This window comes from Hemibagrus wyckioides, linkage group LG26 (assembly GCF_019097595.1).
Source record: "Hemibagrus wyckioides isolate EC202008001 linkage group LG26, SWU_Hwy_1.0, whole genome shotgun sequence".
Taxonomy (NCBI): Eukaryota; Metazoa; Chordata; class Actinopteri; order Siluriformes; family Bagridae; genus Hemibagrus; species Hemibagrus wyckioides.
Genome location: NC_080735.1, coordinates 18753917 through 18764417, shown reverse-complemented (window position 1 = coordinate 18764417; position 10501 = coordinate 18753917). Strand labels below are relative to the sequence as shown.

General features: G+C 45.7%; 3 protein-coding genes across 4 annotated transcripts in view; 2 read left to right on the top strand and 1 right to left on the bottom strand.

Moving 5' to 3' along the window:
* Nucleotides 1-457: 457 nt before the first annotated feature.
* On the top strand, nucleotides 458-4066 carry pgam1b (phosphoglycerate mutase 1b). Its single transcript, XM_058380745.1, has 4 exons — nucleotides 458-797; nucleotides 1804-2078; nucleotides 2438-2618; nucleotides 3068-4066. The coding sequence occupies exons 1-4, from the start codon at nucleotides 659-661 to the stop codon at nucleotides 3235-3237; spliced, it is 765 nt and encodes a 254-aa protein (XP_058236728.1). The 5' UTR covers nucleotides 458-658; the 3' UTR covers nucleotides 3238-4066.
* A 402-nt stretch (nucleotides 4067-4468) lies between these two features.
* exosc1 (exosome component 1) lies at nucleotides 4469-9767 on the top strand. Of its 2 annotated transcripts, XM_058380748.1 has the most exons (8): nucleotides 4469-4675; nucleotides 5470-5585; nucleotides 5733-5807; nucleotides 7257-7345; nucleotides 8352-8385; nucleotides 8516-8566; nucleotides 8652-8736; nucleotides 9201-9767. In XM_058380748.1, exons 1-8 carry the CDS (start codon nucleotides 4492-4494, stop codon nucleotides 9305-9307), a joined length of 741 nt encoding a protein of 246 aa, XP_058236731.1. In that variant the 5' UTR covers nucleotides 4469-4491; the 3' UTR covers nucleotides 9308-9767. The 2 variants fall into 2 exon arrangements, with proteins under 2 accessions (XP_058236731.1, XP_058236732.1); XM_058380749.1 differs by lacking the exon at nucleotides 4469-4675 and having other exon boundaries at nucleotides 5379-5585.
* A 145-nt stretch (nucleotides 9768-9912) lies between these two features.
* Nucleotides 9913-10501, bottom strand: part of knop1 (lysine-rich nucleolar protein 1) — a 9343-nt gene continuing 8754 nt past the window's right edge. The window contains exon 4 of the mRNA XM_058380736.1: nucleotides 9913-10265. Within this exon, the coding sequence (XP_058236719.1) occupies nucleotides 9954-10265 (312 nt within the window). The 3' untranslated portion in view covers nucleotides 9913-9953. The remainder of the gene's footprint in view (nucleotides 10266-10501) is intronic.

The window sequence follows — 10501 nt, the reverse complement described above, 5'->3', positions numbered from 1 at the left end:
ATGCGCTTCTAGAGGAATGGTCAAAAATTCCTAAACCTTGTGGAAAGCCTTCCCAGAAGAGTTGAAGCTGTTATAGCTGTAAAGGGCGGGACAACTCCATATTACATTCATGTGCAAGTAAAGGCAGACGTCCCAGATATGATCTGGCTCACAGTTATATAGCTAGCTAGCTAATTGGGATGATGACGTCACTCATTTGTTATTTAATCATTCATTTTCATGAGTCCGTGCTTTTGTATGATTTCCGGCGACGACAAAAGTGTAGTTGTGCAGTGGTAATTGATAATAATCAGTTGTTTTTAGATGTTTATTAAATATTTCTGAGGGAAAAAAAAAACATTGTGAAATTTACACAACCGAGTTGAAGCGGACACGATCAAGCGGGGTGAGGAGTTACTATAGCAACCACGGGCCAATCACAGCGCAGCGACTGCAGCCTGATTGGTGGAAAGAAGAAGCCGCAGAAGCCGGAAGTGGTTTCGTTCTTCACTTCCCGAAACAGTTCGCCCTCCGAGCCGCGACCTCCAGCATCACTTCCCCGCATCTGGAGCGTGTTTATTTATTCCAGATCTCCGCCATTCCACGCTTCTTCCTCCACGGTTTCACAGGACAGCTCTCGTCTTGTTACCGCGCGACTACAACGAGCAGACTGTGCACCATGGCCGCCTACAAGATAGTGTTGATCCGGCACGGAGAGAGCTGCTGGAACCAGGAGAACCGCTTCTGCGGCTGGTTCGACGCTGACCTCAGTGACACCGGTGTCCAGGAGGCCAGGAGAGGCGGCGAGGCGCTGAAAGGTGAGCGGAGGGTCAAACTGTAACGCTGAAACACCCGCGGGTCTCTGCACGGTGATGGGTTTCAGTTGGTGCGTTAGGGGCGTGTCCGAACGTACGCTATTTACGCACGGCGCCATGTGGTTGCTAGGATACTGCGGCATTTTGCGCGTGCATACGCTCTGTGTGTGTGTGTGTGTGTGTGTGTGTGCTGAACGGAATAATAATAATTTATGCAAATTTGTTAACAAACTTACTATTTAAATTTAAATATTAAACATAAACAGATAACGTCTCAATAAATCAAGTGATACGTTTAAAAAATGTATTTATTTACGTATAAACGACACACCCCTATTGCATGTAAAGCCACGCCCATTATCACCATATTAACAAATAAATACAGAGATCAACAAATGAAAATAAAAAGAAAAACATAAAGAAAACAAAATGATTAACTTTAGGAAGACATCCGCAGAAATAAATTTAAAAAAAAAAAAATAAATAAGAAATAAACAATAAACAAATTCATAGTTTAATAAATTGACACGATATAAACATAATATAAATATACACAGAACAATATGATATGCCTGCTTTTCAGATTTTTACCGATTAACTTATTTTAATTATTATTAAATAAAATATTTAACTAAATAAAAGTTATTTATTTAACTAAATAAAATATTTTATTTTATATATATATATATATATAATAAACATACAGTGAGTAGAATTTAAAAAATATTTTTTAAGGATTAATTAATTTATTTTTTTAAAGATTTCCTTTTAATTCCTAGGAATATGATTTAAATTTGTGACATTAAGTGAATTCATTTTGAGGAAATGAAAGGTGGGGGATCTGGTCAGTTACTTTTGAGATTATTTGGATACATTAGCCTCGAGTGAGATGAGGAAAATAAGTAAATGATTCTTAATCCACAGTAGTGTGTAGCGCTCTCTCTTTCTCTCTCTCTCTCTCTTTCTCTCTCTCTTTCTCTCTCTCTCTCTCTCTCTCTTGCTCCTACAGAAGCAGGTTATGAGTTTGATGTCTGCTACACGTCGGTGCTGAAGCGGGCCATCAGGACGCTGTGGTTGGTGCTGGAGAGCATCGATCAGATGTGGCTTCCTGTGCATCGCACCTGGCGTCTGAACGAGCGACACTACGGCGGCCTGACTGGGTTAAACAAAGCTGAGACGGCAGCCAAGCACGGGGAGGAGCAGGTGAAGATCTGGAGGCGCTCGTACGACATCCCACCGCCTCCCATGGAGCCCAAGCACGACTTCTACTCCAGCATCAGCGAGGTGAACATCATACAGCTACATGAGCCTGAATTCCTGAATAACTCATACAGCAGCTACACATAAACATCATTAGGTAGAGAGTGTGAGAACATAGTACAGTCTAGGAATATGCAAAGTGGGCGTGTACTAAAACATTTATGCCACATTTATGCTTAACCCCCTTTTTTTAGAATTTATAACATGATTATTGGAATGAAAATGACTGTTTTACACTCTGGTGATTGATATATTATTTTTTGGATTAATATGGATCACATATTTAAAATAAGGATGTATAAGCACTTGTAAACACATGAAGTGTCTATAATCCCTACACCTGAGGCCCGGTATTTACAGTACCGCCCGTGGCTTTCCCATAGGACCGTCGCTATGCCGACCTGACGGAGGACCAGCTCCCGTCGTGCGAGAGCCTGAAGGACACGATTGCCCGCGCGCTGCCGTTCTGGAATGACGAGATCGTCCCGCAGATCAAAGAGGGCAAAAGGGTGCTCATCGCCGCCCACGGCAACAGTCTCCGGGGCATCGTCAAGCACCTGGAGGGTGAGTCGTCCCAAATCACACGGTGCACCCTTACAGCAATTCAGCCTCATTTCAGCCCTTACTTAGTACCCTAGAGGAGTGTGTACTCTAAACAAGAGAGTGGAGGAATACAGAAATCATTCCTTTTAATATTTTTTTCATGGGTAGTCGGATAGTTAGATGGACAGGTTGCAATGTTAGATGGTTAGTTAGATGCTTATATAGTTAGTTAGATGAGTGGATATATAGTTAATGGATAAATACTTAGACTATTAAATGGGTAGTTAGATAGTTAAATGCATAGTTGGATAGTTAGATTAGTGTTGTTTGCTCTTGAGTTGTTTTTTTCTTCCTCGTATTCTTTCATTTTAATGGAGCTGCTTTCTGGCATGTGACTGAGTGAGTGACAGAAAAGCATCAAGGGAATGCTCTGGAAAATCCAACTCATCTTTATTATTGTGTGTGTTCAGGTATGTCAGAGGAGGCCATCATGGAGCTGAACCTGCCCACAGGAATCCCAATCCTGTACGAGCTGGACAAGAACCTGAAACCTATCAAGCCCATGCAGTTCCTCGGGGATGAGGAGACGGTGCGCAAGGCCATGGAGGCTGTGGCTGCTCAGGGCAAGGCCAAGAAATAGTGGGAGAGAGAGAGGGAGGGGAAGGGGAGATAGAGATAGAGAGAGAGAGAGAGAGAGAGAGAGAGAGAGAGAGGAAATGATTATACGGAGAGATTTATCAGACACGTGTTCAGTCATTACGTCTCTTACAGAACGTGATCTGGGTTCCAGACACGGCTCAGTGACTTATGAGAAATGATTTATTCAGAATTCAGAGAAGATATTCCTCAGCAGTCTTAAAGGCTTGACCCTCCGAGTGACCCGAGACATCCTCCTGCATGTAAAGCACTGTGTTTACTGCACGCTTCAATACAACAGACTCACTCTGCTCAGCGCTGGGAGCTCTACGGTAACGGTATCCAGGCAACGACACTTAACGGACGACAGGGCAGCGGATAAATCCTGTGTGTGTGTGTGTGTGTGTGTGTGTGTGTGTCTTTTGTAGAAAAGAAGCTGAATGCACCGTGTTCCAAATCGCGGCGTGACTCACACTGAACATCGCACGCCTACAGGATGGCACTTAAAATACACACACACACACACACACACACACAAAGTATCAGAGCAACCAGATTCTCCCCTGAAGTTAATCATGAGGGCCAAAATTAATTATTAATTATTAATTAATTATTAATCCTGACTTGCTTTTGTCTCAGCTTGTGTGTGTATGTATGTGTGTGTGTGTTTTACATAATATGTTCAATGGTGTATAAACCCAATTGTGTATAAATGTTGTCGTCTTCGCCCCAAAATATACTATAGAAATGCGACATCTACAAAATTGGTCTGATGTGAAGCTACACTGGAGTGTGTGTGTGTGTGTTTACGCGTAATAAAATCTGCTGAAAAGAAAGAAGGTGGAAATGTGTGTTTATTTGATAAAACGGTTGAATCACAATTATGAGGAACTTTATAATAGTGTGTAAATTAGCCTGGGTCAAAATCATTAGACAAATCGATGAACAAACAAACAAACAAACAAACAAATAAATAAATAAATAGAAGGGGATGTGGCATACACTACATTATTTATGTATCTCGTGTTTCTTCTATCTATCTATCTATCTATCTATCTATCTATCTATCTATCTATCTATCTATCTATCTATCTATCTATCTATCTATCTATCTATCTATTTCTTTCTTTCTTTCTTTCTTTCTTTTTCCGTGCTTTATTTCTGCATTTGTTTGATCCCTGTGCTGTGTATTTGTTTGAATGCGCATCTTTAATCCCTTCACTAAATGAAATTGTTATCGCAGATCTTGCTAATTCACATGGTCAACGATAAGAAGGTCGCTCTGTGGTTCATTTTCTCTCCACAACAAAAATGGCGCCCCGAGCGTTCCATGTTCCCCCTATCGACCAATCAGAAATCAGCCTCGCGCTGTGCTTATCAGCCAATCAGCGCTTCCAGGACTCTTCTTGAAAACATGTCGCCCATGAAGCTGTGTGTTCCAGGTAAGTGAACGGTTTTAAAAACTTTAAAAACATTTCTCTGTGTTTGGCGTTGAATGAACACAGAGAAAGCGGCCGGAGTGTCGCGTCAGATGTTTTAGTAACATGTCGCTGTGGTTTTGTTTCAGTTGTTGAAGATTTAAAGTGAAATCGTCTATAGCGTTTGACTGAATCGTTAGCAGTAGCAGCAGCAGCAGCAGCAGCAGCACGCGCTACAGTGTGTGACTTCTTCAGTGCTTGAAATAACGTTTTTAAAATATATTTTTATAGTTTATAGTGGCGTTACGGTGATGAATATAAGCAATACAGTGTGTGTACACGTTATGGGGATGTTTGGGGCGTGTGCTGCAGTAGACTTGTTAAAACTCTTGCTTTTCCACGGGAAAGTGAATCCGTCGTGTCGGCCCCGCCCACCGCCCGGGGCGCGTCACCGCGCTCGAGCCAAACATTCCATTCACAGTGTTTTGATCGAGTTCCAGGTAAGCTGTCACGTGCAGCCCCCGAAATGTAAACGTATAAAGAGATGCGTCTAAACACGCCCTGAGTTCTCATACCACACCGTCTGCTACACACAGGGCAGGGTTTTACACATGGGGTGGCAAAAGGGTGAGGCTGGGGTTGGGCTCGGGGGGGGGCAGGAGGACATGCAGGGGTGGGATCACGTGCCTACCAGCATGTGATTACAGATAGAGGCTGTGTGTGTATGTGTGCACTGTGCCTCATGTCCTGTATAGGTCAGATTCTATTTCCTGTCCAGTGTGTCATTAAGAATGAAATCATTAAGGTGTGTGTTCCAGGTGAAAGGCTTTGCAGCGTGGAGGACTGCATCTCGGGTGCAGGCACGTATCAACGACATGGCTCCATCTTCGCCTCGCTGGCCGGCTACGTGATCAGGAGGAATGAGGGCGAGGAGGTGAGGAACATGAGCAAGTGTGACACACAGCTGTGTGTGTGTGAGAGAGAGAGAGAGAGTGAGTGTGTGTGTGTGTGTATGTGTATTCAGTTGTTTCAGATTGTAGAAGATTTGAATCAGTTTTTTTTTTGTTTGTTGTTGTCATAGTTACCGATGATTTCAGTAGTTAAAGAGACAGAAGCACAGCTTTTGCCTGATGTTGGAGCCATCGTCACCTGTAAGGTAGGTGTGTGGGTGTGAGCGCGAGAGAGTGTGTGAGAGAGCACGTGCACATGAGGGTGAGTGTGAGGGTGTGTGTGTGTGTGTGTGAGAGAGAGCGCGTGCGCACATGAGGGTGAGTGTGAGGGTGTGTGTGTGTGTGAGAGAGAGAGCGCGCGCGCGCACATGAGGGTGTGTGAGGGTGTGTGTGTGTGAGAGCGAGAGAGCGGGCGCGCGCACATGAGGGTGTGTGTGTGTGTGTGAGAGAGAGAGAGCGCACGCGCGCACATGAGGGTGTGTGAGTGTGTGTGTGTGAGAGAGAGAGAGAGCGCGCGCGCGCACATGAGGGGGTGTGAGTGTGTGTGTGTGAGAGAGAGAGAGAGAGAGAGCGCGCGCGCGCACATGAGGGTGTGTGTGTGTGTGTGAGAGAGAGAGAGCACGCGCGCGCACATGAGGGGGTGTGAGAGTGTGTGTGTGTGAGAGAGAGAGAGCGCGCGTGCACATGAGGGTGTGTGAGTGTGTGTGTGTGTGAGAGAGAGAGAGAGCGTGCACGCGCGCACATGAGGGGGTGTGTGTGTGTGTGTGTGAGAGAGAGAGCGCACGCGCGCACATGAGGGTGTGTGAGTGTGTGTGTGTGTGAGAGAGAGAGAGCGCACGCGCGCACATGAGGGTGTGTGTGTGTGTGAGAGAGAGAGAGCGCGCGCGCGCACATGAGGGTGTGTGAGAGTGTGTGTGTGTGAGAGAGAGAGAGAGCGCACGCGCGCACATGAGGGTGTGTGAGAGTGTGTGTGTGAGAGAGAGAGAGAGAGAGCGCGCGCGCACATGAGGGTGTGTGAGAGTGTGTGTGAGAGAGAGAGAGAGAGCACGCGCGCACATGAGGGTGTGTGAGAGTGTGTGTGTGAGAGAGAGAGAGAGCGCGCGCGCACATGAGGGTGTGTGAGAGTGTGTGTGAGAGAGCGCGCGCGCGCACATGAGGGTGTGTGTGAGAGCGTGAGGGGGTGTGTGTAAAAGTAAGAGTGAAACTCGCACTAATCATTAAGACATAAGTCTGAATTCAGGAAGGTTTCCTGCAGCTTGAGAAATTAAAGTGTAACTCAGACCTTTAGTGTATCTCTGTTCTAACCCGCATGAGCTGTTAGCCCCGCCCCCTGATATCAGTGTGTTCCTGTTCTAGTCTGCTGTGGATGTTAGACTCGGGCTCGTAGCCAGCGAGGGCAAAAAAAAACCTTTCATGAATAATCTTCGAACCCACGCATCTCTCTAACGGCAGTGGTAGAAATGACTCCAGGGTTGTCATGGCAACAGAGAGTCTGAAAACCCGCTTCTTTTGCTTTTTTGTTATGTAATGGCGTGAGACGAAGCTTCAGCACCGTCAGTGTGACTGTGTGTGAGTGTGTGTGAGTGTGTGTGTGTCTTCCTTCCTTCTGTGTGTCTGTTAGCTTTAACGTTGAGTGTGTGTGTGTGTGTGTCCAGGTGACGAGCATTAACCCCCGGTTTGCCAAAGTCCACATCCTCTATGTGGGATCTACTCCTCTCAAAGACAGGTTCAGAGGAACCATCAGGTACACACACACACACAAACTCCAACAGCTCTCTATCATGTCACTGACGTCTCTGTGCTGCAACATAACTGACTTCAGTCTACAGCTGGATCACATCTATAATCAGATTATTAATTAGTACATTTCCTATATTTTAATTCAATTAAATAATTACACAATTTATCTGATTAAATGAAACTCGTCAGCTTAATAGATGGGGGAGAGAGAGAGAGAGAAGGGAGAAGGAGAGAAACACAGACAGAGAGAGGGAGACAGAGTGAGACAGGGAGAAGGAAACAGTTACACAGACAGAGAGAGAGAGAAGGAGAGAAAGACACAGGGAGAGGGAGAAACAGAGTGAGACAGGGAGAAGGAAACAGAGTGACACAGACAGTGAGAGAGACAGAGAGAGAGGTGGATGTAGGTTTTACGGCTGTACTGTAAAGACTAATGAGAGGATGTGATATAAACACCGCTCACTCACAGTGATGAGGTCAGTGATGTCAGCAGCTCTAACTGGTCTTTAGTGTGAGAGTGATGGTCAGAGTATAAAGGTGTGGAGTGACAGAGAGGTCACATGACTAGACTAGACTTAAAGAGAAAACCTCACACTCAGCTGTGAGGTTCAGAGTGAGTTCAGTGATCATGCACCTCTGTGTGGAGTTAAAACAGAGGAGGTCACATGACTCACGTCTCACTTATTACACACTAACCTCAGGAGCTGAACAGCAGAGTGAACTGATTCTCTCTCTCCCTCCCACCTCTATCTATCGGTCTCTCTCTTGCTCTCTGTCTGTCTTTCCCGCTCTCTCCCCTATTTATTTCTCTATCTCTCTCTCTCTGTTGGCTGTTTTTCTGTCTCTCCCTCCCTCCTCTATCTATCTATCTATCTATCTATCTATCTATCTATCTATCTATCTATCTATCTATCTATCTATCTATCTATCTATCTATCTATCTATCTCCATCCCTCTGTATTTGTCTGTCTGTCTCCCTCCTCTCTCTCTCTCTCTCTCTCTCTGTGTAGGAAAGAAGATGTGAGAGCGACAGAGAAGGACAAAGTGAGGATGTTTTCTGTGTAATTTGAGAAGCAGTCACTTAATTAATTAAAAAGAATGAATAAAACTCAGCACAAGCTGTGATGGACTGATGGAATTTATTTGTTCTGATTTGACCCTTTAATATCCGCAGGTGGAGACATATAAGAGTTTCAGGCCCGGTGACATTGTCCTCGCTAAAGTGGTATCCTTTAATCACGCGATCTCTTCTCACTTCCTGCTCTTGTCTGATGGCCGTTTTGTTTTGGACCCTTGACCTCTTCGGTCAGATCTCACTGGGCGACGTGCAGTCCAACTACCTTCTGACCACGGCAGAGAACGAACTGGGTGTGGTCGTGGCCCACAGTGAGGCAGGTGAGTAGAGGGAAGAGCCCACTCGAGGGGAAATATCAAAAGTCGACGCTATGCCACTGTCTGTTTCTGGTTTCTGATTGGACATCAGTAGAGTTTGTTTAACAGGCTGGAGTTTAGGGGTGTGTGTGTGTGTGTCTGCTATGACTGAAACTAAGGAAGTTTCACCTCACTGATGTTTCATCAAGATACAAACCCCCTGTATTTTAGGTTCAGGTGTGTAAGAGCATCTGAGAGACTGTGGGTGTATGAGAGGGTGTGTGAGAGTATGGGTGGGGGTGTGGGTGTGAGGACGTGTGTATGAGAGAGGATATGTGGGGAATGTGTGTGTGCGAGAGAGTATGTGTAGGAGGGGTGAGTGAGGGTGTGTGTGAGAGAGTGAATGGGTGTCTGAGTGTGAGTGTGTGTGGGGGGTGATAGAGGATGTGTATGGGAGTGTGTGATGAGTGTGTTTGTGTGTTTTTCAGGAGTACAGATGGTTCCCATCAGCTGGTGTGAGATGCAGTGTCCTCGAACGCACAATAAAGAGTTCCGCAAAGTGGCGCGAGTGCAGCCGGAGTACCTGCAGGCGTGAAGCACCGCCAGAGCTGACCTTTACCCCCGGAACACACAGCTTCATATACACACAGGCTCACTGTGATGCACACACATCTGGAAAAACTGGAGCTGATGTTAATAAAACCCCAGTTTACTGAGAGCAGAGTTAGAGGAGCGCTTCGACTCACTCCCGTTACCATCCTCCTCTTCCTCACCCCCTCCTCCCCCCGGAGCGCAGCACTGAGCTTGTTCCCCTCACACACACACGGGATTTTCTCTGAAGTACTGCTTTATTGTGTATGATTTCCTCAGCCTGCACGGTGTTCTCGTGCCTCTGTAACCACATGCTCAGAGATGGTTTCATTTGTGTCTGTTTTTATATTTCTATTCTGAAGTCTTTAGTCATCTGAATGCTGTCATTTCTGTACATAGAGAAGTCATGAATTTACAGCAGCCTGAATAAAGTGAACCAGAAAAAAAAGTGATGTGATGAAGCTCGGTGTTTTAAAGCTGAACAGAGATGAAGGCTGAGAAGAGAAATCAGAGAGTAAAACCTACATACTTTTAATCTGCTGGGGGGAAAAAGAAACCAGTCCTGATTTGTTTTCTAATGTAATGTTGCAGTTCAGTCTTTTTCACACACACACACACACACACACACACAGTGTTTGACTCCGCTCCGCTCAGTCATCGAAGCGTGTGGAGTTCTCACTCCGAGCGTTGGCGTCAATATGAAACTTCTTCTCCAGCAGCGCTGAGAACCCAAGCCCCGCCCCTCGGTTCTGAAAGTCCATTCTCCGGTTCTGTGCCCGCTCGAACTCTCCCATGAGGCCTTGCTGCAGGTTCTGCTGCCCCTCCTTTCCCAGAGCCATGTTGAAGCGGCCGGCACTCTGCCCCGCCCCCTGGGGGCCTTTCTTTAAGCCCCCCATCAGCCGAAGGAACTTCATCTGCCGCTCGGAGCTGTCGAACTGCGCTGTGTCCCACTGACCGAAATTCTATACACACACAAAGATATCCCATCATGTCACACAACACACCTGGATTCTGATTGGTCAGAAAGTGTCTATTCATTTTCTTTGTTTCTATAATAACAGCTTTTTTTGCATTGTTAGATATCACATCATGTCCTTACACTCCTCCATTCTGATTGGTCAGAACACATGGGTTTCTATAGTAACAGCAGAGGGAGACACGCTCGTTTTAAAGATATCACATCATATCCGTACGCTCC